The sequence below is a fragment of the Arachis hypogaea genome, chromosome 1, assembly GCF_003086295.3.
Source record: "Arachis hypogaea cultivar Tifrunner chromosome 1, arahy.Tifrunner.gnm2.J5K5, whole genome shotgun sequence".
Classification (NCBI taxonomy): domain Eukaryota; kingdom Viridiplantae; phylum Streptophyta; class Magnoliopsida; order Fabales; family Fabaceae; genus Arachis; species Arachis hypogaea.
Window position 1 is genome coordinate 1,384,694 of NC_092036.1, and position 24,726 is coordinate 1,409,419.

At 32.5% G+C, this 24,726-nt stretch overlaps 3 protein-coding genes across 3 annotated transcripts; 1 reads left to right on the top strand and 2 right to left on the bottom strand.

Moving 5' to 3' along the window:
• Nucleotides 1–312: 312 nt before the first annotated feature.
• On the top strand, nucleotides 313–7,345 carry LOC112789471 (toMV susceptible protein tm-1(GCR26)). The gene is made up of 10 exons (XM_025831387.3): nucleotides 313–626; nucleotides 707–975; nucleotides 1,426–1,810; nucleotides 2,630–2,836; nucleotides 3,350–3,565; nucleotides 3,690–3,909; nucleotides 4,254–4,501; nucleotides 5,558–5,736; nucleotides 5,824–6,077; nucleotides 6,970–7,345. Exons 1-10 carry the CDS (start codon nucleotides 318–320, stop codon nucleotides 7,119–7,121), a joined length of 2,439 nt encoding a protein of 812 aa, XP_025687172.2. The 5' UTR covers nucleotides 313–317; the 3' UTR covers nucleotides 7,122–7,345.
• On the bottom strand, nucleotides 7,272–9,831 carry LOC112789478 (epoxide hydrolase 1). Its single transcript, XM_025831398.3, has 4 exons — nucleotides 9,334–9,831; nucleotides 8,499–8,681; nucleotides 8,128–8,369; nucleotides 7,272–7,808 (listed from the first exon to the last, which is right to left on the bottom strand). Exons 1-4 carry the CDS (start codon nucleotides 9,625–9,627, stop codon nucleotides 7,556–7,558), a joined length of 972 nt encoding a protein of 323 aa, XP_025687183.1. The 5' UTR covers nucleotides 9,628–9,831; the 3' UTR covers nucleotides 7,272–7,555.
• Nucleotides 9,832–15,702: 5,871 nt separating this feature from the next.
• Nucleotides 15,703–24,084, bottom strand: LOC112710898 (probable methyltransferase PMT27). The gene is made up of 8 exons (XM_072203518.1): nucleotides 23,152–24,084; nucleotides 22,926–23,075; nucleotides 22,395–22,665; nucleotides 21,799–22,162; nucleotides 21,372–21,638; nucleotides 20,379–20,573; nucleotides 17,072–17,108; nucleotides 15,703–15,861 (listed from the first exon to the last, which is right to left on the bottom strand). The coding sequence occupies exons 1-8, from the start codon at nucleotides 24,040–24,042 to the stop codon at nucleotides 15,703–15,705; spliced, it is 2,334 nt and encodes a 777-aa protein (XP_072059619.1). The 5' UTR covers nucleotides 24,043–24,084.
• Nucleotides 24,085–24,726: the final 642 nt, after the last annotated feature.

A 24,726-nucleotide genomic window follows, 5' to 3' on the forward strand; every position in this document is an offset into this window, starting at 1 on the left:
TATTTTGTCATACAAAACCTATATTTTACGAATACAATGTTAGTTTCTGGATATTTTTGTCAAATATTCGTAAAATTTAGGATACAAATAATAGTTTATTCCTAATATATTTGATATCATTATAGGTTAAATAAAAAACTGAAAAAGATTGGCCGAACCAAACTACATTCGGTTGGTTAGTTCACAGGTAAAACCAATGAATTTTGGCTTCAAAATTCAAAATGGTTTGGTTGGTTGGTTTTGCGGAAAACCAAACCGAACCGACCGAAAACACCATGGATTTAACAAGAAACATTGAAACAAGATGGGCATGTGAAATGACGTGTGAGTTAGCAGTTAGCACGTCATTTTGGCGTGAATCTCTCTTAATTCTACATGGACATCTAATCATGTTCCACGACACACAAAGTTACAAACTGAAGCGAAAGGAACTCAAACACAGTCTCAACTCTCTACTCTCTACTCTCATCTCCGTCCACTCCTTTGACTCAAAGATGCCGCACCATCCAACCACCCTTCGAGTCTTCTGCGTCGGAACCCTCGACACCAAGTTCCACGAGCTCCGCTTCCTCTACAACTCTCTCCGTTCCAATCTCCAACGCTTCTCCACTCACCTTTCCTCCAAGGTACTCACCAAATTCCAACATTCATTCATATTTCATAACCACCGCTATAACCGTCTCGCGCTAACGGAATTCAGTTACAGGTAGAGGTGGTGGTTGTTGATGTTTCTGCTGGTCCAGAGGAACCAAAGAGCATCCAAGATTTCACATTCGTTTCCAGGAGCGAAGTTCTCTCTTGCTGTGGTGGATCAAACGCGTATGAATCGGACAGAGGCAAGGCCGTTGCGAGGATGTGCCAAGGACTTGAGAAGTTCTTGAAGAACTCTCAAAACGACAAGGAGGGTGTTGCCGTTGCAGGCGTCATCGGAATTGGGGGCAGTGGAGGGACATCAATACTTTCTTCTCCCTTCAGGTCTGGGACTGATGCAGGTTCTAATGGCCACAAGGATTTAGTTATTTTATTACAATTATACAATGTAATGTTCAATTTGCCCCCTATTATTTATAAAATTTGACCCAAACTAAGGAAAAAATGTTTGATCACTAAACCAAAACAGTTTCTGCGTGAACTAAGGTGAAAACTCAAATGCAGTGGACTAGCTGAGAGCCTCAGATGAAAATTTAGTCCACCTACCTGATATTTGTAAAAGTGCACCATGCTACTCCCTTAGTCCTTTAAGTGATTCATTACCCAATTTCAGGATGTAATTGGTTCAATTGATATCTCGGAAACTATTTTAGTGCACGCGGCCAATCTCATGGACAACTTTGGATTTTAACTCAAAACTATTTATTTTATTTATGTATTATGTATTATTTTGCGGCCATAGTATAAACTTTTTGCATCCGTCATTTGCTTCAGGTCCCTTCCAATTGGTGTCCCTAAGGTTATTGTGTCAACCGTGGCCAGTGGTCAAACTGAACCTTATGTTGGGACATCGGATTTGGTGTTGTTTCCTTCCATTGTGGACATTGCTGGAGTTAATAGTGTTAGCAAGGTAATATTGTCCAATGCAGCTGCTGCTTTCGCTGGAATGGTTGTTGGAAGAGCTATTCAGAGCTTAGAAGATTCGTCTTCTGTGGGAGATAAGCCTACTATTGGTATAACTATGTTTGGGGTTACTACTCCATGTGTCGATGCTGTTAAAGATAGGTTGAATAAGGAAGGTTATGAGAGCCTTGTTTTCCATGCAACTGGGGTTGGTGGCAGGGCTATGGAGAATTTGGTTAGAGAGGGATTTATACAGGTATCTATCTATCTATGCACACATTATTCGACAATGGCAAGTTAATTTGACATTGTTTATCTGAAAAATTGGGACTTCAATTCTTTGGTAGAGGATGTAAGAATTAGTTATATTTTGATTTAGTAGTTATATGTCCTTATAAAGGAAGAAGTTAAGGTTTGGAAGCATGGCATAAGAATCGATTATATTTATGAAGTCATGATATACCCTCCTAAATAGTGATATATGATCTGGAATATCATCTTAGTTCCTAACAAAGAAAGTATTCGTGTTGCTTTTTATATTCTTCAAGATATTAAATGCATTTAACCTTTAACCATAATAAGAAATTTGGAGAATAATTAGAAAGGTTTGATCTCTTCTAAATTTAGTCTACTTATTAGTAATGGATGTTCTGTTGAATCTTATATCAAAATTTCGATTAAATTTCTGAAAACGTGGATGTACTTGTTTCAACCAATTGCATATTCAATTGCCTTTTTATGGGTTCATGACAATTTATATATGGATCTAAGCTTTTTGGTTATGTTTGGTCGCTGTCCTATTGCAATGTAAAAGTTTCATTTTACCTACATGAATGCCTGACCAAATGAAAGATCTTTACGGATTATTTATTGAGCTCTGTACCACGTCCAAATTATTTTACGTAAATGCACAAGTCTTCCTGTTCGGGAAAGCATGCACTTAAGTATCTTTCACATACTTGTATAGTAGACAAATTATGAACGCTTTTCCACTGTTTCAGATTCTTGTTTATTTATTACTGCCTCCATTTGTGTTTTTTCACATATATTACTTTCTTTTCCCAACTTTTCTTAGGGTGTTTTTGACATCACAACAACAGAAGTAGCAGACTACATAGTTGGAGGCGTAATGGCATGTGACAGTTCTCGCTTTGATGCCATTTCAGAGAAGAAAGTCCCCCTAGTTCTAAGTGTCGGAGCATTAGACATGGTGAACTTTGGTGCGAAAGATACCATACCTCAGGAATTTCAGCAGAGAAATATATATGAGCATAATAAGCAGGTGAGTAATCTATTTGACTAGGATGTTTGGCTTGCAACTAGGCATATTTTTGCATTATCAATATTTTGCTTTAATTTCATGCCAGTATGGGACTTATTTTAGAAAACACAGAAGAATCTTACCTTAGATGGTTTAAACATGTGCTGCTAAGGCATATAAGCACTACTAAGAAGAGTAGATTAAATGAAGGCTAGCCGAAAAGATAGAGATTGATGGAGAGTGGAGACAAATAAAATCATATAGGCAAAATTTAGATTCTAAATGGCTTTATATTAGACATAATTTATGATAAAACATTATTGCATCGTTTGATTCATGGAATAAAACCTATCTAGAAGGTTAAGTTCTGTTGCTGTAATGTTTTGTCCGTCATCTTAACACATGTTGAATTTGGCGATGAATTTCCTACTATTGGATTCTACCAAAGCATCGAAGTCTTAATGGTAATTTTATGCTTCACAATTGTTATAATTGCTGCACTTAAGCTAAAATGCAAAATTCTGTCAAGTTCAGGTTTCACTCATGCGAACAACTGTAGAGGAGAACAAAAAGTTTGCTGATTTCATTGCAAATAAACTGAACAATTCATCATCTAAAATCCGTGTTTGCCTCCCAGAAAAGGGTATATCTGCTTTAGATGCACCAGGGAAGCCTTTTCATGACCCAAAGGCAACTGGTACTCTTCTTCATGAACTACAAAGGCTTGTTCGGACAAATGATGATTGTCAGGTACTATAATTGCTCAATAACGACATTTATTAAAACTATAAGCTTCAATTTAGTATGGACTTTATTTTATTTATCTATTATTGATATTAGGATTTGCGAAATTTGAAAGTTATGAATTTTTCAGGTAAAAGTGTATCCCCGTCATATTAATGACCTTGAGTTTGCAAATGCATTAGTTGATGCATTTTTGGAGATTAATGAGAGCTCTACTAAAGATTCTACTCATAAACAAGTAGCCAGTCCTGAATCCATTGATCGCTTTCGTAAAGATGATGATGCTTCAAATGCATCAAGTTTTAGGAACATTGGCTATGCGCCCAGTGAATTCCCAGATGCAAAACCAGGTTCTCGTTCAATTTGCTTAATGTTTCTATTCTTCCCAAACATTTGGTAATTGAAGTTCTAGATATGCACATATACTATCTTTGTACTGGTTTGGCCTTAAAAAACAATGTGTGTACTTTGCTGGATTTGTAGCAATGTGTGGCATTTGGCAATGAAGAATTAATTTTACAACTTTTCCATGTTATTTTTTTGCATGTTACTCTTGATCTGCATTGGCCTAAAAATGTTTCACCTAAAAATGTTACCCTTTTATGCTGAATTGCACAGAAATAAGTAAGTCTCAGTTTACTTTAGGTAGAAAGTGTCTCTTTACGCCTGATGCATTTACTATTTATATTGGCAGAAACCTTGGAGAAAACACGCTTTATATTGCAGCAATTAAAATCCCAAATAGATAAAGGAATACCTATAATCGGAGCTGGTGCTGGGACAGGCATATCTGCCAAGTTTGAAGAAGCTGGAGGTGTTGATCTGATAGTGCTGTACAACTCAGGGCGCTTCCGGATGGCAGGGAGAGGCTCATTAGCTGGGCTTTTACCTTTTGCCGATGCTAATGCTGTTGTGCTTGACATGGCTAATGAAGTTTTGCCAGTATGCCTATACTTTACTTGTTCAATGAGATCCTACAACATTTTCCTACTGTTAACTTCCTTTCAAGCTGTTTTGATATAAGTTCTCTGATTTTTCCTTCGTACTGTTCAATTTATCTTGATTCTTATGCTTTGTCTAAATAATTGGTGTAACTTTTTTGGCAAAGAATTCGGTAGCCCTCTCTAAGGCAAGGCTACAAATGACATTTTCAAAAATAATTATGATTTGAACCTCATCTTTTTTTTTTCCCATCTGAAATTACAAATTTTTTTTAAGCCAATCATTGTTCTTACTCTACCGAATTGCATAGAAAACAACCTACATGGCTAAACCAAGAACTCATCATGACAGCATTGTGCACAAAGAAACCCAAATCAACTCGAAATTGGTAAAGACAATGCTCTCCATTTTCTTCTTCCTCTTCCACTCCCTAACCTCGTGCTCCTCTTCCAAAAATAATTAATTCATTCCATGCATATTGTGTTGTGTACTATACAATTCAATTTGTAACTTTATTGATTGTTATGTCTCTCAGTGTTGATGCTCAGTTTGTTCTTGTCCATCATGAACTAGGTGTTATAATCCCTAGTAAATAGGTAGAGTTAGATGAAAATTCTCTTGATTGCTATGTAGCAAATGCAAGGACTACGAAGGACATGGTAAAAGTGTAGCAAGAGGGCCTGTGAAATCTGGCTTTAGGAGTTCATAAGAGAGATGAATTTTTCTTTTAGCCATTGCTTTAGTCCGAGCTTGTGGGTTGGTGTCTCTGCGATTTGGTGGAATGGAAACAAAAGTTGGGCTCAGAAAGAAAATATCAGAATTTAAGAGCAATTTTATAATTTCAGATAAAAGTGAGGGTTCAGATCTAAATTATTTTTAAAAAGGTTACCTGTAGCCTCTTCTTAGAGAATGCTACTAAATTTTTTGCCAAATTTCTTGTGGAAAGAATTTGTCATTTTATTTCATCTTTTGTAATAAATAAAATCCTCTTTTGAAGTTAGTGTTGTGTCCGTTTTTCCAGCACTCTGTCTAACATGCTGATCTTTGGTATTTCAGGTGGTAAAGAAGGTACCGGTTCTTGCTGGAGTTTGTGCAACTGATCCTTTCCGTCGAATGGATTTCTTCCTTAAACAGGTGGAGTCTACTGGATTTTCTGGGGTGCAAAATTTTCCAACAGTTGGGTTATTCGATGGAAATTTCAGACAAAATCTTGAAGAAACCGGAATGGGATATAGGTAAGTGTTAATTTAATAAAAGAAATTTTTATCAGTGTTAATTGAACTGAATCATATCTTACAACTTTTGTTATGTTACCTCATTAGCTTGGAAGTTGAGATGATCCAAAAAGGTCACAAAATGGGTCTCTTGACAACCCCATATGCATTCAATCAACATGAAGCTGCCGAAATGGCTAAAGTTGGTGCTGATATTATAGTGGCCCATATGGGTCTAACTACAACGGGCTCAATCGGTGCAAAAACTGCTGTTTCACTGGAGGAAAGTGTGGTTCGTGTACAAGCTATTGCAGATGCTGCACATAGGATTAATCCCAACGCAATTGTGCTGTGCCATGGAGGTATGTACATCACCTAGAAATCCTTTTGTTTGGCTATTGTGAATTATTAGAAAGTACTTTTCACTGATCAATTGTTATTCTTTGGAGCTAGTGATAAAGTGAACAATACTTTGAATTAGACAACTGAAGAAATGCATGTTAAATAATAATAACTGAAAGTGAGAATTGGAGTGAGGGTCTGAGGGATGCCGGATGAACCTGGGGTTGAAAAGGGAGTTGCCGAGTTGATGAAATAAAATAATGTGTTTACAGCTTTAACCTTATAGAAGTCTGTTTGGAAATTTGAATACAATGACAAAATTGGAAACAGAAGTTGGACACCAAGTTCATGGAATCCCCCTTTTTAATAGCAGATGTGTGACTAAGTGTTCGTTTGTGAGTTGGGGTTTTGAAGAGAAATGAAGGGAAAAAGAATCTCTGTTAAATTTTGAATTTTTTGGCTACAAAGTACAAACCCTGCATTTCCCTCCTTTCCCTCCCCTCCAAAATCCTAACTCACAAACGACACTGTAGAGATGGTCCTAGATGTCTTGAGACCCAAGATTTTCTGGGGAGGGGGTTGGAGGTGTGGAACGGAAGACAAGAAAAGGAAAGACGTAGTTATAAAACTTAGAAGGTGGCCCTAGGTGAGGAAATATGACCTCAAGATTCTGGTAATACAGTTGTGAATATTGGAATTAAATATAGCTCTCCGAGACAGTTTCAGAATCAAGGAAGAAAGGTCAAACTTGAGTGTTGGAAGGTAAATTCAGAGTGTGCAGCATATTGCACAAGAATAATGTACCATAATGAGAATGCTCACTGCTCTTCTCTATTTTCTGAACATTATCAATTAAGTTCTGTTATTTGTGATTTTTTAGTGAAGTTCAGATTAACGTACTGGGATATGCAGGTCCAATATCAGGTCCAAAGGAAGCAGAATTCATATTAAAGAGAACCAAGGGAGTCCATGGATTTTATGGCGCATCGAGCATGGAAAGACTACCGGTGGAACAGGCTATCACAAGTACAGTCAAAGAGTACAAAGCAATTTCCATTAGCTGAGGTTTAACATGTTTGTTCCTTCATGACACTGCTCTTAATCAAATAACGGCTTTTTTATTTTTATTTTTATTTTAAATTTATTATGAGACATACTAAAATTGTGGAGAGCGTAGGATTCACTGTTATATAAAATTTAGTTGTAAATTGTAATGAAGCAAAACCAATGTACTATACCTTTATTTGGATCCTTTGGAAAATACAATAAAAAGTGTTGTCCTTTATCATATGGTTGTGTGCCCAAATCTAGGGAACATGGTTCAGTAGAAGGAATTTATTGTTCTTTAACCAATGTCAAGGGTTTTATTCTTGTTTTGAATATGGAAAAACTTTAAATATTCTGGTTGTGCACCTAAATCATGCCTAACAGCTAAAATGTACAAAATTACTGATGGCACTGGAGTTGTATAATCACAAAGTGAAGGTTTAGTGTGTTCTTAATCCGAAGATAATTTGCGGATGAATGAAAGGATTTCATCAGAAACTTGTTGAGCTTTCTCCTGATGTATAAAATGGTGGCCATCCATTATAACTACTTCCAGATTTGGAACGAGACTCTTAAACAAGTCTCCTTCCACATAATCCTTTGTACCCCCACTACTTTTGAAACCAAAGTCTCTCTCTCCAGCAATGAACTTTGTTGGAACTGTAATCTTTGATCCCTCCCATGGTGCAAGAAGCTCCCAGTTTCTGCAACCATTTACCATGTAATAATTATGTGCAAATTATTAATATTCTAACATACACAAGTTTAGTAGCCAAAGTTAATACGCTTTGGAAAAAGTAATAAGTGTAGCACTCCTTAGACTCTAAGACTCAAATCCTAAACTCCGAATCATATATCTTGAATTTTAAATTCTAAAGTCTAAATCTGAACTATCGATATAAAATATAATAAATGAAATGTTAAGATATTCCTTACTTAGTAAGGAGTGTTTAAGATGAGCCTAAAACCGTGTATCTTTGTTAAACCAACACTAACCTTAACAAAGTGAAAATAAATACTTACAGGTCCATTGCACGGTAATAGTTGAAAGCACCAGTAAAACCAGACTCTTGAAATTTGTCAGCAAAGACCATGAGTTCCTCTTCAGTTATCCAAGATGGCAAAGCGGAAGGTGTTGGCAAGAAATCAATAATCTCCATGCCAGGAGGAGCTGCTAGAAATTCAGTCCAAGTGGCTAACATGAACTTCTTCATCACTGTCAAACAATCATATCTTGCGAAGGCTCTCTCTGCTCGACCCGGTTCCTTTCCGGCCAACACAAAACAAATTAGCAACAAATTTTAGAATTAAGTGAATCTAATTCAAGCAGGGAAAGCCAGTCTAAGCTAATCATGTCTTGTTTGAGCAATTTAAGGAATGAGTGTGAATGGTACCTGGAACTGGGAGATATGAGTATTATCACCATATGCCATTCTGATAGCTTCAACGGTTTTAATAGTTGGAATCCTTGGGAAGTAAGGAACGCCTATAGCAACAAATCCCTTAACTCTATCAGGCCTAAAGAGACTCATGTGCCAACCAATGTTTGCTCCCCAATCATCTCCAACAACAAATGCCTCCATTCATTTAGTGTTAAAATGGGTCAAAAGGTTATAATATCATGGAAAATAAATACATCAATTCTCCAAGTATTTTATCACATAATTGAATCTGATCAGGAAGTCCTTTACATCTCATTTAGTATTTGTATTTACAATTGTGTTTGATGGAAGTGTCTTTGTGGATGTGTCTAATAAAAATGTCTTTTTTATGGCTGTGTTTAATAGAAGTATCTTTATAGATATATTTTCTGGATGTATTTCTTTATATATGTGTTTAAAATATAATAATTAATTATTGTTGGCAATAAGTTGACAGACAATATATTAGTACTCTATATCGATATCAGAAATATGAGTTTAACCAATATATTAAAGTTACAAATTAAAAATTCTTTTATAGAAAAAAGTAACAATTTATTGTACATTCATTAAAGTAAAAAAATTAAAGAACTTTTATTAATAGTAATTTTCACGGCACATGTTAGTTAAATCCGAAACATGATCATAAACTTCTTATCCTCTTTTGTTCTAGTATCTTTGCATTATCTAATTTGAAACACTTAACAAACAAAATCTTAAATTGAGTTGAGAAATTAGAGTTTAAGAGAAGAAAGTAAAAGATTTATAATGCTAAGATTTTAAAAACAACACTAGGATTTTGACATACCTGGTGTTCCCCAAAGTGGTCAATGAGGCCTAAAAGGTCACCAACTACGTGCATAAAAGTGTAGGAACTGGGGCTGATAGGAGAATCTGAATCACCATATCCTCTTAGATCAGGTGCTACTGCATGATAACCATGGTTGGCCAAGTATTTGAGCTGGTGGCGCCATGAATACCATATCTCTGGAAAGCCATGAAGCAGCAGAACCAGTGGTCCTGTTCCGTGCTCTGCTATGTGCAACCATATCCCGTTGGTTTTGATTCTTTGGTGATTCACTTCACTCATGCTCATGGCCATGGATATGGTGCTTATTAATTTCTATAAAATTTTATAGGTCAAGCAGAAGGAAGAGGTAGGTAGATAGCGGATATTTCTTTTATGCGTTAGTTGTTATTTGTTTCAAAAGGAATTCTTAGATGTAATAATTGTGATTGTGATTGGAGCCATTAGACTGAATTTCTATGTATTCGGAGTAAAGTCACAAATAAACTTCTGAAGATTCGTATTTTTGATAGATTAATTTTAAAAAAATATTAATAAAATTTTTTAGAATAATAAATATAAATAAATTAAAATTTTTTATTTTAATCACAAAAATTAAATTAAAAATTATATATTTATATCTATTATTTTAAAAAAATTTATTAATATTTTTTAATTAATTTATATAAAATATAAATTTTTAGAAATTTATTTATCACTTTATTCGTATCTTTGTGTATAGCAGAACATAATTACGCCAAGCCTGAGAGCACAACTTTGACTTGGAAACCCCATACGTTGGACCTTCTAGATGGTGTATGCATGTTTATATATGCATGAAAAATAGACGGTCCCATGTTAAAGTCAGAAATGGATCTTTTCTATTTTTTTAAACACTTAAAAAAATAAAATATAATATCTCATTTTTAATTTTATAAGTAAGATTAAAATTAAATAAAAAAATAATAAATAATAAAATTAAATATTGGACACTATCCTAAAAAAAAATTCACTCTCAAATAAATCTAGTTTTCACTCGATTCGATAGATGTATGTAGATAATATTTAAATAATATTTTACAAGAAATAGACAAGAATAAGAGAATTTGATGTTGTGTATAATCTTCTAACCATTCTTTGAACGAGAGGGGACAAATAGAGAAAACAATCAAAACTAAGCACGATACGCCACATTTGTAATTGCTTGGATGATTGGCATTTGGCAAATTATATATATTTCCCATCATTTTTAGTGGCTTGTTTGACAAAAATCTTAAAGGAAATAATACATACATCCTGAAAATAATATTAGCTCAGATTTCTAAAAGAAAAGATATAGAAGTTAATTTTTAATTAGTTAATATTTTTTAGAATTTAAAATTTAAAATTTAAAATATAAAATTTAAGATAAATAAATAAATTTTAAAAAAGTTAATATTGACTGAAAAAAACATTAGGTGATTAATATTTTTTAAAAATTTATTTATATTTGAGTTAATATTAATTAATTTCTATTTTTTTCAATTAAAATTATTAATTTTCTAATATTTCCCTTTTATTCAACACCACCATCATCATCAGCATATATAATTGAAAAATGAAGAAAGAAATTTTAGGACGAAACAAATAAATATGTCGCCATTGAGAGAAAGTAGACTTATTCAAACAATAATAGAAAAAATTCATTCATGAATAAGTCTAAAGATATTTATAAACGAGTAAATATTTAAATTAGTTTTTAAAAATTTTAAATTAAATGTTTTGATTTCTAATATCTTTTTATTTATTAGAAATCTTCGAGATTATTCTTGTTGAATAGACTAATTCTTTTATTGTTTTTAATCAAACTTTTAATATGTCTATTAAAAAAAATAAATCCTACACAAATTCTATTTTAAGTACATTAAATTCTAAAATTTAAGACAATTTAGTCTCCTTCGAAACAAGAAGAGACGACCAAACAGACGTGAATAACTTTCGAGAACTTACATAAAATAGAAATTTACTTAGAGTAATTCTAAATTAATTAATATTCATTAACCTTTTTTGTTATTTTTCTAAAAATAATCAATAAATATTAATTTTTTTTATAAGCGACAATTTTTTTCTGTATTTAACAAATGTTATATTTATTTGATCTATATTTTTATAATAATATTTAAAAAGTACCAACAAAAATTAGAACAAAATTTGATCTCTAATTTTTTTATTTGTTAAAATAATTTAATTATTCACAATAAAAATTTTTTTAAAAAAATTCATCTAACATAAAATTAATAAATTTTAAAAATAAAAATATTTTTAATAATACTTGTAAAAAATTATATTAAAATTTGATTTTTAAAATTTTTATTTAAAATATATTTAATATTTAATATCTAATTTTTTATCGTATTTTAAAAATTTTCAGGTCATTAATATATTTTAAAATTACTTTTATCAATAATAAAAAATTTTAAACAGAATTTATTTATTTATTTATTTTAAATAAAAAAATCGAGATTTTATATAAAATTTAAAAAATAAATTAAATATATAAAATGTAAAATTTTAATCAAATTTAAATCTTAAAATTAACATATCTAATATAAATTTTATAAAATTAATTAATTTATTTAAAATCATAATATCAAAATATTTTAAGAGATAAAATCGCTACCCTTTTGCGAGTACCAATAGAAGAGGAAGTTGATGGAAGGATTATCATCCGATATAAAATGATGAGGAGCGGCCAGAAGAGGAGCAATAGAAACAATTGAGAGGGTAAAATAATAGAATGAGGCGGTGTTGGCGATGAGAGCAGGAGCCTGCTCCTATTTCACGCAAAAGCTCCTCCCTTTCAATCGCAACAATACTCTTCCTCTTCACCAATCACCCTCACCCTTCTTTCTCCGCATGGCATCTCAGGGTGCACGCGCCTCCATTACACCCGCGTCGCACCCAATCCAACCCAAACCTGAGGCCGACAAGAACCCCGATCCGCCGCCGCACAATTCCCCCAAAGATATCCCTCCGCCGCCGGAGAAGCCGGAGCCCGGCGATTGTTGCGGCAGCGGTTGCGTCCCTTGCGTTTGGGATACCTACTACGACGAGCTCGAAGAATACAATAGACTCTACAAACAGGACCCTAACCACAAACCCTAGTACTATTTTTTTTCCTATCTTTTTCACATTTTACCCTAATTTTTAAATTAGAAAATCACAATTCACAATTCACATGTCACAATTCAAAGGTTTGTTGTAACAATACGCCTATTCTTTCAAGATTACGATCTTGACGTTGTTGTATGGATCTTTTTTTATAAATTGTCTGGTTGTAGAACATAGTTTCGTGAACAGAGAATGAATGAGTTTGTTTTTTATGTTATTTATTCTTAATTGTCAGATTCATATGAATACAATTTTGTTTTTTTATGATTATAAAGATAGATTGCAGGAACATTCCTTGTGTTTGAATGATATCTGAACTTATTTATTTAATTTTCTGATCTATGAATGGCATGGTGCGGAAGGAGAATAAATCTCTCTGCATTTTAGCATTGCATAATTCCCAGGCTCAATAATGATGGGTTATGGGGATTCTCTATCAATGCTTATATAAAATAATTTTGGAGTTTTATAGTTCTCTGAGAACTTTGGTAGTTCTTTGGGGTTCGGGAACTCCTACAGTTCTCTTCACCCTGACTAACACCCTCCCTGCCTTTGAATAAAATTAGTTTGAGTTTAAAATAACTTATTATGATTTATGAGTGATTTAAAGTCATTGTGAAGGAAATGATTTTTTCTTCTCTCTTATTTAAAAAGCTCTGAATGTTGAGCTCTTATTCAAATCATGAGCCTCAAGCTCTCAGTTCAGGGTTGCTGCAGTATAGTGAACTGTGTTGGTTCATGATGTTTTGAACTTTATTGCTCCTTGCGTTGGTGGTTCATTTTCATGTTTCAGCTTATTGTTGCTGCAATATCTTTATGCATAATCTGAAATTGGTTCGTATTACGATAACACTTTTTGAATGTCCTACTCTGTGCTTGCTATGTTGTTCCCTCTTTTTGTTCAGGAAAGTGGAGTAGGTAAAGTTTTTAAGTTTTCATTCATTTGATCTATTTGGATTTTGGAGTTTCAAAAACTTATTTATTCCATGGATGCTCACCTTTTCTCATATTTTAGTAAGTACTTAGGGACATTTGCATGAGAAAATCCATTTTTTGTTCCATGCTTTTATTTGTAGTTATGAATTTTATGTTGTTTGTTTTACACCTCGAAATGTTGCTGGGGCAGGGTGTGCATTTTAGCATTGCATAATTCCCTAGCTCAATAATTATGGGTTATGGGAATTCTCTATCAATAATGCTTATATAGAACAATTTTGGAGTTTTATAGTTCTCTGAGAACTTTTGTAGTTCTTGGGGTTCGGGAACTCCTACATTTCTTGTTTCCACCCTGACACCATCCTTATCTTTGGATAAACTTATTTTGAGCTTAAAATAATTTATAATCAATCCAATCCTTGTCTTTGAATATGTTTGTTAATTAGATGATGCTAACGTAGAATTCAGTTTGGAACCTTATTGTTCCATGCATTGGTGATTTTTTTTTTTTCCAACTTATTATTGCCACAAAATCTTTATGCATAATCTGAAGTTGAATTTTGTTATGAAAGAACATTTTGAATTTCCTATTCTGTCCTTGCTATGTTGTCTCTCCTTTTTGTTAAGGAAAGTGCAAGAGGTAATTGTGTGTGAGGGAGCAACCTGCAATTTGTGCTTTAAGGAGTAGTGAAAGTTTTGAAGTAGTAAGCTTTGTTTTCATGCATTGATTTCCCCCCTTGATTCCTTGAGAGATAAGTTTAAGTTCCGGTACATCACAATAGAATGAACCCTAAGCATAAGCGTCATTAAACATTCCACATCTCGCAACATTATTATTTCTTCCACACCAGCATCTTCCATTGCCGTCTATCAGTTCTCATCCACAGATCAGCCCCATGTTTTCTTTTCTTTGCATAACCTGGGCAGCTACTTCCCCTCTGAACTCGTTGTTACAAGCTTGCATCTTGATGTGTTATTTTGTCAAACGTTATTAATGGTTGGCTGAGTAAATTAATCGTTGACTAAACATTTACGTCATTTGTCAAACGGAGTATATCTTTAAAGGATCATTTTGTCTTTACACTTATGTTGGATGTCATTTTATCAAAATCTGAATCTTTGGAAGGCTAAAAATGGTTATTTACTTATACGTTAATTAAGATGATGAAGGCGGAGAGTCGATCATAAGAACATGGTATAAGAATCTTAAATAAAACATACACATAACTTCTTCCTATTGAAGCATAAATACTAGTATACTAAGGTCCAGTTTGGATAACTAACTTAATTAAATTCCTTTTGATAAAATAACTTAAACAATAAATGACTCTGTTAAAAGTAACTTATAAATAAGTTATTTTATATTTGAATTTTTAACTCTAAAAGTGCTTATTTTATAGAAATATGACGAAAAGTATAAGTATTATAAGAGAAGTCAATTTTTTTAGCTTCTCTGTAAGCTCTTAAATAGCTTTTTAGAAAGTTACAATTTTGTTTTGAAAATTGTACCAGACATTAATACTACTACTTTTAATAAGTCAAAAGTTAAAAAGAAGTTACTTTTAAAATTTTCCAAACAGGTTCTAAATTGTAATTCATATCTCTAGAGAAAGTAGTGGGTTTATTCAATTTTTTTTCTTTAATTATTTAATAAAGTGTGATTTTTTATCATTTAATATCTTTTCTCAATGTTTTTTTTAGTTTTACTTGAAAATATAAAATAAAAAAATTATATTTTACCAAATAATTAAGAAAAAAAATCGAGAGGATCTATCTTGTCGTAAAAAGATATATCAACTTCATAAGAATAAATATAAATCTATAATTCAAGAGGGAGAACACTTATGTACATAATTACTCAATAGTCTAGTCACCAAAAAAAAAAAAAAATACTCAATAATCAAGTTAAATAGGAAGAGTTGTTGACAAAGGATAAACGAGCTAGTATTTAGGTAGATAGGTATATGTATAAATTGGTAGTTTGGTACAGACTCCTCATTAATCATATCAAAGAAATTTATGTTTCCTCTATGTGAGTAATTAAGGTTGCCTTAAAAGGGTGACTAAGATTTGGACATAGATCGAGAGACAGAAATTGAAAGATAGATACTAAATTAAGTTTTTGTATTATATTTGATATAAAATATGTATGATTTTATTATGTCTCATTTTTTTTCCGTTTAAGATAAAAATACACTGAAATAAGTAAAATTATTGAAATATCTTTACTAACTCTAATATGACTATAGTAACGCAAAGTCACTATGGGATTATGCGTCGTCGAGCCCCCTCTCCCCTATGCTTCTAGCCCTTCCTCTCGGAGAGGCTATAGAGGCAAGTGAGATTGGCGGGATGGTGGTGGCGGTGGTGAGCTCTGTTCTGTGGTGGTAAGATTAGAGAGAAATGTTCGGATGTGCCGGAGATATTGTCAGCGTCGATGAGCCGGTGCCACTGGAACCATCGCTACACAGGAAAAAGGGAAGATGTAGTTAGACTTGAACTTTAAAAAGTTGAATAAGGATATTTTTGAAAATAAATGTTATTAAAGTTTTAATTACTGTCTCTAAAATTTTAGTTTTCTGTGCTTTTATTTTCTGGAAGTATTGAGAGAATAAAGATCCAATTCAGCTCTTGTCTAAAACAAGGGACAATTTAGCCCTTAAATTTTTTATTTTTGGATAATACAATTTCTGTATTAAAAATCTGTTAAATAGTAACGAAAATTAGTTTTGTGAATGTTCTATTTATAATTTGTAGGGGTTTTAAACTGTCAAACTATTAATAAGTTTATTTTTAAAAAGTCTTTTCATTGGTAGTGGTTAAGTGGAGAAAGATTATTGTTGAAAATGATGTCGTATGAAAAAAAAGTAATTACAGTACAAAGATTTTTTAAAGAAAAAAATAGCATCGAACAAAAAATGAAATAAGATAGCATTAATGTTGATAATATTTGTATTGGTGATAATGATAATAGAGAAGATAATGATGGTAATAAAGTATGGTTATATAATAGAAATAGTAGAGGTAGAAGTGATAATGATGAGAATGAAGAAGGTGATGGTCATAGTTGGTTATATTGTTGAAAACAACAATGGGATTTAAAATTCCCACAAATTATAAATAAATTAAAATTTTTACAAAACTAATTTTCGTTACTATTTAATGAATTTTTTAATAAAAAAAACCGTATTATCCTAAATAAAAAGGTTGAAGACTGAAATGTCTTTTTTTTAAATAAGGGGTGCCTTGTTTTTTTGTGAAAATGAACAGAGATGGATTGGATTTAGACGTTTTGTGTTCAGAGATTAAAACTTTAGTTTTAATTTCTGATTACGGAATACAATAAATTCTAGTATTCCAATATCAGTATTAATAACTCAAAACAAACGTTATCTAAAGGAACATTAGTTAGTAAAAGTAAAAGGAAAACATCACCATCTAAACAGATCACCATCTAAACAGATCTTTAACCTCGTTTAGTAGAGGTATATGCAACAGCGAGTCTTCATTGCATATACCATGCGTCATAGACTCATCTACATCATTTCAATCTCACTTGATGTCGAGATTGGTTGCTGCTGGTAACGTTGGACATTACCAAAATTTGACTCATGAGCTCATAGTCAAGGGAAGCATTCATCATTCACATATGTGTGACTTTTACTGCTTGTACCTTGTGAACTCCTTGATGAGTTTCTCTGTTGTATAACCTATTAAGACAAGCAGAAGTTATAATAACGCAATAAAGATCATAATTTAACATAAGAACACCACAAATGGCATTTTACGCTAAGACTAGTGGGTGTATGATACAACACCAAAATTCATTTGTTTTGGAATTCAAGAAACAAAAACTGATTCAGGCAATATTTTTAGGAAAGGTATAGGCAGATAATAAAAATACTAAACAATGTGAACAATAGATATATCGAATGTTCATTTCATTAGATGTGAGGATGATCATTAGTTATATCTAGAATTCTTTTATCGTCTTCTTTCATTGGTATAGTAGAAGACACATGTTTGATAATTGTCAAAATGGGAATTTCTAATTGCTGGTTAAAGTTTTAAAGGTATACTAAACGTATTTATATTTTTAAAACTCAGGTGCAGTCAACTTTACTTGAAGTGGATAAGTGAGAGTCGTTAGATAATTTGACTGATTTGACTAAATTTTTACGGCTCTCAACTATCAACTTCACGTGAAGTCGACTGCACTTGAATTTTCACCGTCCTGTCAATGTGTTGGCGAATTATATATATTAATAAATATATATTTTAAAATCTTATTTTTTACCTTTCTTCTTTATTAGGTTGCACAATTGAATTTAAAAAATGGAATTTGTCACTTACACACACGTGTATATATATATATATATATATATATTACTTCAAAATCCATTTAAGCTCCAATCTATTGAATTATTGAGGAGCTTGTATATGCTAGTTGACAAGCTAAGACTTATTCATATCATTTTTTTATAGAAGAAAAAGCTTACATTCTTAGAAAAGTAAAACGACACTTACCATTCTTATATTATATAGCGCTCTCATTAATAGAATCATTAAAATTGTTAATAATAATCAAACTCAATTCTTATATATTGTTTAATTAATATTCAGAAAATGATGAATTTCATAACACATTTCCTAAATATTAAAAATTGTAAGTATAATTTCTATGATTGATTGGTATCATTATTCACTCACATAAATAATAATATTATTTTTTTTTCAAACTCACCAACAACACACTCATTAAGTAGAAGAGAATTTCTGATAACTCAATACATTTTCATTCATATGGATAAATAATTAGCAACATAGATATATTAATGAGTTATAACTCAAATGATATAGTCTTTCTATACTCTCCTAAAAAGTCGCAAATTCGAATTTTCTCGTCTTTAATAAAAAAGACTAGCAACATAGATATAAAGTCTCTGTATAGAATTTTTTATAATAAAATAATAACTTATATTAATTAAGCATGAGTTGAAATGGAGGTGATGAAACTTATAAAAAGTTTAACTTGCTATACACTAGTTGTCTTTGATAAGCTTGATGAGCACTCACCAGTCACGACTATATATCTAGTCACTATTATTGATTACTTTTAATTTGTCGTTAGTATGTAGTAAAATTTTGCAACTCATATTTGACTATTATATTCTAAACACTTTTAACATATTGTAAGTAACTTTTAACATTTTTTAATCTTTTAGGATTTTGTAAAAAATATTATATAAGTTGTAAATTCTCAATTTTTTTGACAATTTGATAATGTGCGGAGTCTTTTAGGTTTTTGTTCTTTAATCCAATTTGACAACTTATCTTATGATTATTCATAATGATTCTAATAATATGGAGGTAGGTAGTGGATACAAAGTTGATTTATTTTATCTAACAAAAATTATCTCTAATTAATTAGAATTAGTTTTTTAAGATTATTTCGGATGATCGATACTAGATGGACGGCTAAATCTCGATCTCTATACTTTTGGAGGAACAAAAAAAAAGGTCGATGGTTTAAGAATTATTGTCCAGTAGCAATTATACATGCATGCATGTTCCATGATGGCGTTAAGGATGTTTATGTTGTCATATACATTATATAAACCAGTTCAATTAACTCGGAAAATACTTTAATATACAAGACTACACTATTTGCATTTGATGACTAGTTTAGTTTTATTAAATAATGTATAGCAGTAAAAATTAACTAACTCGGAATGAAATCTTTGAACACAATGTCATTTTACACTAACAACTGTAAAATCTCTATCTATTGAGTGATTGGTGTAGTAGGTGAATGTTACACACCAGTAAAATATTGTAACTATATGTTGTGGGCAACAAAATTTGATGATAATGATTAGAAGAGTGATACAAAAGAGGTGGGTCTCCAATAGCCTTTTTTGGCAAAGAGCACTCCTTCTTGGTCTTTGGATAAGGTTACTTCCCAATGCAGAGATTTTAACAAACTTTCCACTTCGCTAATGGCGTTGGATTCATCACGGACAACCAAGCTACCTCCTGGTCTCACTATTCTATCAACTTCTACTATTACAGGAGCAAGTTTGCACCTGGACAACCCAAAATATTATAACATAAAAGAGTGACTCAATTTCTATGAAATTTTAAAATGCTGATAAATTTAAGGTGAAAACTCATGTGCGGTCGTCTTCACGTAAATTTGATAGTTGAGAGTGGTTAGATGATTTGACTGATTTGACTAAATTTTTATCTAATGACTCTCAGCTATCAACTTCACGTCAAGTCGACTGCACCTGAGTTTTCACCTAAATTTAATTATAAATTAATGAAATTAGTTTTGTATTCAAGAAATATGGTTTTTATGTGATAAAATATGCAAATAATAGTTTTATTCATGTATAGATTTGTCAATATTCTAAATTTTAACAATTTTTTGTCTTTTATAAATAAAAAATAGGGTTTAGAGTTTAATTTTTTATCAACCTTCTAAACTTTTATAGATATAAAGAGTAGTTTACTTGAAGTTGTCATATTATTGCTTTCATGGATCCTATGCTGCAAACAAAAATTTAATTTTGATCAAATGCTATTACTGTATTTTATGCATAATTGTATACTATATGCAACTGAAATAAGATTGAAAGAAAAGAAAACAATTAGATCAAAGAACAAAGTGTATGTGGCTTTTTTTTAAATAAAATTAGTTTTTTTTAGAAGAGTGATTTAACAAAAAATGCTGCATACGATAGATGTGATTTAATAGTTTGGTATAGGAAGAGAGATTTAACAGAAAACGCCATCTAAAATGTAATTTTTTTTTTTTACACAACACTAAGTTTCAAATATCATATGTTTGTAACCTAATTTAGGGTCTCATAATTTTGTATCAAATACTCAATTTGATTTAATTGTAGTATATGCTTCTTGTTTACTTGAAATATTGTTACTATAAATTGATGTATTTGGTGAACATAAATGGATACCTATTCTTTAGTTTTGAGAAGAGCTGATCTGCATGTAGAAGATCATAAGTTCTTGGATAGGTGCTAAAGGATTCACACCAATCATGATAAATTCCAATTAGACCACGCTCATAGATAATAGGAAGTGTGTCCGGAGAATCAATGTTCACCACATTGAACACCCAAAGTTGAAGATCCCTTAGAGCTGCAGCAAATCTACAAAAAAAATTGAACATTAATAACTACCCCAGAATGCTCTCGCCAATAGCACTGGAATAATAGCGGGTATAGAGAATAAAAAATATTAACATAAATTTAAAAAGAGTGGTATTTTACGTTACAAAATTCTATCTAGACCGTACAAATTAATAATTATATTAGTGGCTGTTTTCACGGATCTTAAGATCATACGGAGACAATTCAATCGTTATTCTAAGATTTTTTTTTTGCTTTGATTATTAATTATATCTAGACAGATCTAAAAGAGTCATACTTTACATAATTCTATCTAGACAATCTAATTTAATAATTATATTAGTGGTTGTTTTCACGGATTCAATCCGTGATTTTAAGATTATACGGAGACAACTCAACCGTTATTCTAAGATTCTTTTTCGACTTTGATTATTAATTATATCTAGACAGATCTAAAAAGAGTTGTACTTTACAGGATTCTATCTAGACGGTCTAACTTAATAATTATATTAGTAACTGTTTTAATAGATTGAATCCGTGATCTTAAGATCACATGGAGACAACTCAACCACTATTATAAGATTCTTTTTCGGCTTTGATTATTAATTATATCTAGACAGATCTAAAAAGAGTTATACTTTATAAGATTCTATCTAGACAATCTAACTTAATAATTATATTAATAACTGTTTTTACAGATTGAATCTGTGATATTAAGATCACACAGAGACAACTCAACCGTTATTCCAAGACTTTTCTTCGGCTTTGATTATTAATTAATGCAGTTTAATTAAGTATAATAAATAAAGATGTAGGTACCCGCCATAAACAGCTCGCATGTCCATGACATTTCTGATATTAGACCAACTAACACCATTATTGCTAAGCTCGTCTATAACATCTTTCCAACGTTGATCTTCTTCTACAAAATCTTGAGGAAGTGGTTTTCCGAAGATCCCTACTTGAGAGTCGCTTAACCAGTATGGAGCTTTATGTAGCCTTTCCGGCCATGCTTCAGGCCATTCGGCTCCTCTCTCACTCTTCTCGCCTGGCAACTTGTGAAGGCATGCTTGTAGTGGTACGTACCTGTAATATTAATATTTCAGAAAACTTTTTATTTATAAAATAAAAATAATAATATAGAAAATTGTGATATTAATTTTAACAATATATCTTTTAAGTATTATTAAAGTGTTATAGTCAATATAAAAATCCTTAGCATGCAATTAGAAATTTCGAAAATTACCAGGCAGCATTTGGGTCATCATCATCTTTGCACATAGGAGGTTCATTTTCTTCCCTTTGCTCATAGCATTCGTTGGACACAGGTTTTCGGAAGAAAGCAGCACCAACTTGGTTCAATGTATCATTTTTTATGGTCACCAGCTCCCAGCACATGGCTTTCGTTAGAGCAGACATTTCTACAAGAAAATAACAAGCCGTAATTAAGTCCCTATAATAGAAATGAGAAAGAGAATTAAGGAGGTTTGTTATCATACGCTTCCATATTTCAACATCTTCTTTGAGCGTCTGGTACACAGGAGTAGCAGACCAAACAAAGAAACCCCCTGGCCTCAAAACGCGGTTCAATTCCAAAAGCAGCAAGCCACCTAAAATATGATTTATGTATGTAAATTGTGATAAATATAAATATAAATGATATGCAAGAAGAGATACAGGATGTGTTTGTAAAACACGTTGGAGAAGATAAAAGTGCGTTTCAATGTTTTAAATGCTGTTCTTTTATTCTTGGCAACTTTTTTTTTCTGAACGAAAATGTGATTCTACATCCCAAAAGCTCGTTCACTAGAACCAAGAAATTATAGAAAGAAGAAAGCGTACCATCTTCATGCCAAGGTACACGACAACGTGCACAATGGACAAGATCAAAGACGCGACCAGGGAATTGGAGCCTTTGGGTACCCATGACAGCTGATAAGGCTGGTATCCCTCTCTCAAGGGCGAATTGCACTTGTGCTTCATGCTCATCTTTCGGTGCAAATGACATTGCAATTACATCTCTTTCAAATAGATAACCTCCAAAACTACCCACCCCACACCCAACATCCAATATCACCCTTGTGTGTTTTCCCCATGCAATCCCTGCTTCCGCCTGCAATGCAAATCACCAATTACCCACTTCTTAATATAATTACTACATAAAAAAGTCTAGAGGACTAGCAATTTTATTAAATTTTGTCCATTATGTAACTAGTAAAGAAAAGTGAGCTATTGTATAAAATCTCACACCAATCTCACACCATTAAAGTTATCATTGATGGCTATTTGATGGCTACAAATCACAAAAGTTGCTGGCCCCTAGCACTCTTCTTGCTACATTATCTTACAACAAAGAAACCATCCTAATTGTACCTTTTGAAGAAAATCAATGTAGTGGAGAGCTCCATGAATAAACTGGGTGCCACCTCCTGGAAATGTCAAGAATTCACCCGTTAACTTCACCCAATTCTGGTGCCCCTTCACCTCTGCCAGCTTTGTGTGTGGTATATTATGGTACCATATCTATTTTAACATGAAAAACTGAAATTAGAAAATTAAATCTCATTATCATCATATGTTAATCTAACAATGGCGTCACCTTATCTCTGCTGCTAGGCCATGGTATGTGTTCTTTGTAACCGTTTGGAAGTGGAACTAAGCAAGTAGGTGCATCCTCAGGGCAATGGCGTTCCCTATGCTCATAGTGTTTCCTATGTGAATACTTGAGATACTTTTCATTATCCAAACACGGTATAAAATCAAATCCTGCAGTTACATTGCATAGATGCCACTCCAAATCATTGTTATTATCATCATCACCCTTTGCTTCCTCCTTCTTTGACGCTTTCTTTCTTTTCTTCTCTGCTTCCTCTGTACTATCGTCGTTTTCCCCTTTATCCTCTCTCAACTGCTTCTCATTCTCTTGTTCGTCATTACCTAACGAGCTTTGTTCTTGGCTCTCGCCTCCACCGGTGTCCACATTATTATTCTGAGACTCCATAGTTTGTTCTTGATTTTCTTCATCCTTCTGGCTTGCTTTAATCTGGTTGTTGTTATCATTGTCTGACGAACCATTTTCGTTTGACTCTGATGATGCTTCGCTCTGAGTTGATGATAACAGGGCGCCATCGTCAGAATTGTTATTGTCTGATGAACCATTTTCGTTTGATTCAGATTCTTCGCTTTTTGTTATGCCGTCAGATGAATCATCTTGGTTGTTGTTAACGGGTTGATCGGATGATTCGTCTGAGTTGTCATTGTTGTTGTTGTTGGTGTTAGTTACGGATTCAAGGAGTTCTTCTTCGGTGTTATCAATGGCGGTGTGGGTGGTTATCGTTGCGCGTTTAGGTGATGAGACCATAGAGTTGGAAGCTACCATCCATACACCGAAGACACATAGTGCAACGAAGACTAGTGTTGTAACGGTTGAAGTGTAAGATGTTGATGATGGCCTCTTATTGCCACGTCCCTTCGAAAATGCTGGCGCCATTGATGTTGAGCTCAAACCTTTCTTTGTTGTTTGAAGGAAGAAGGAAGGGTAGGCAAAAACAAAGAAAGAGAAAATTTGAGTTTGTGTGTGAGAGAGAGAATGTGTTAGTTTTCAGAGAGATTCTAGTGGTATTTGCGGTGGAAAATGCAGGAAAATAGTTTGTGTTTGTAGAAGTATGAGTGATCCAAAGGAGTAGGAGTAGGAAATTTGTTGAGACAGTTTGGGGTTCTATATTAAGGAGTGGGGGAGACAACAAAAATGAATAACACGGGTGCACTTATAGAATATGTCGGCTTGATTTATTTCATTTACTTTCGCTTGATTGGCTGCCAAATCTGTTGGTAGTGAGACCTATCTAATATATTAAAATGAATACGGTAAGAAGTCAATGGAATATTTATAAAATGTGTATAATAAATTAAAAAATAAATATGACTATACTATTTAGAGTAACCATCTAAGTACCGTGAATAATAAATATCTTATGTTATGAAATCACTTATTTTGGGATTTACTAAGAATCAAACTCTTGATTTTTCGGATCTAAAGTTTTGAGACCATGTCATGAAACCACTCATACCAAAAGTTTAAGTTGATAGGAAAACGTAACACTAATGGTTATATCTCTAATACTGAATCGGACATCTCTAAAGCTCTATTACACACATTGTACAAATTTTCCAT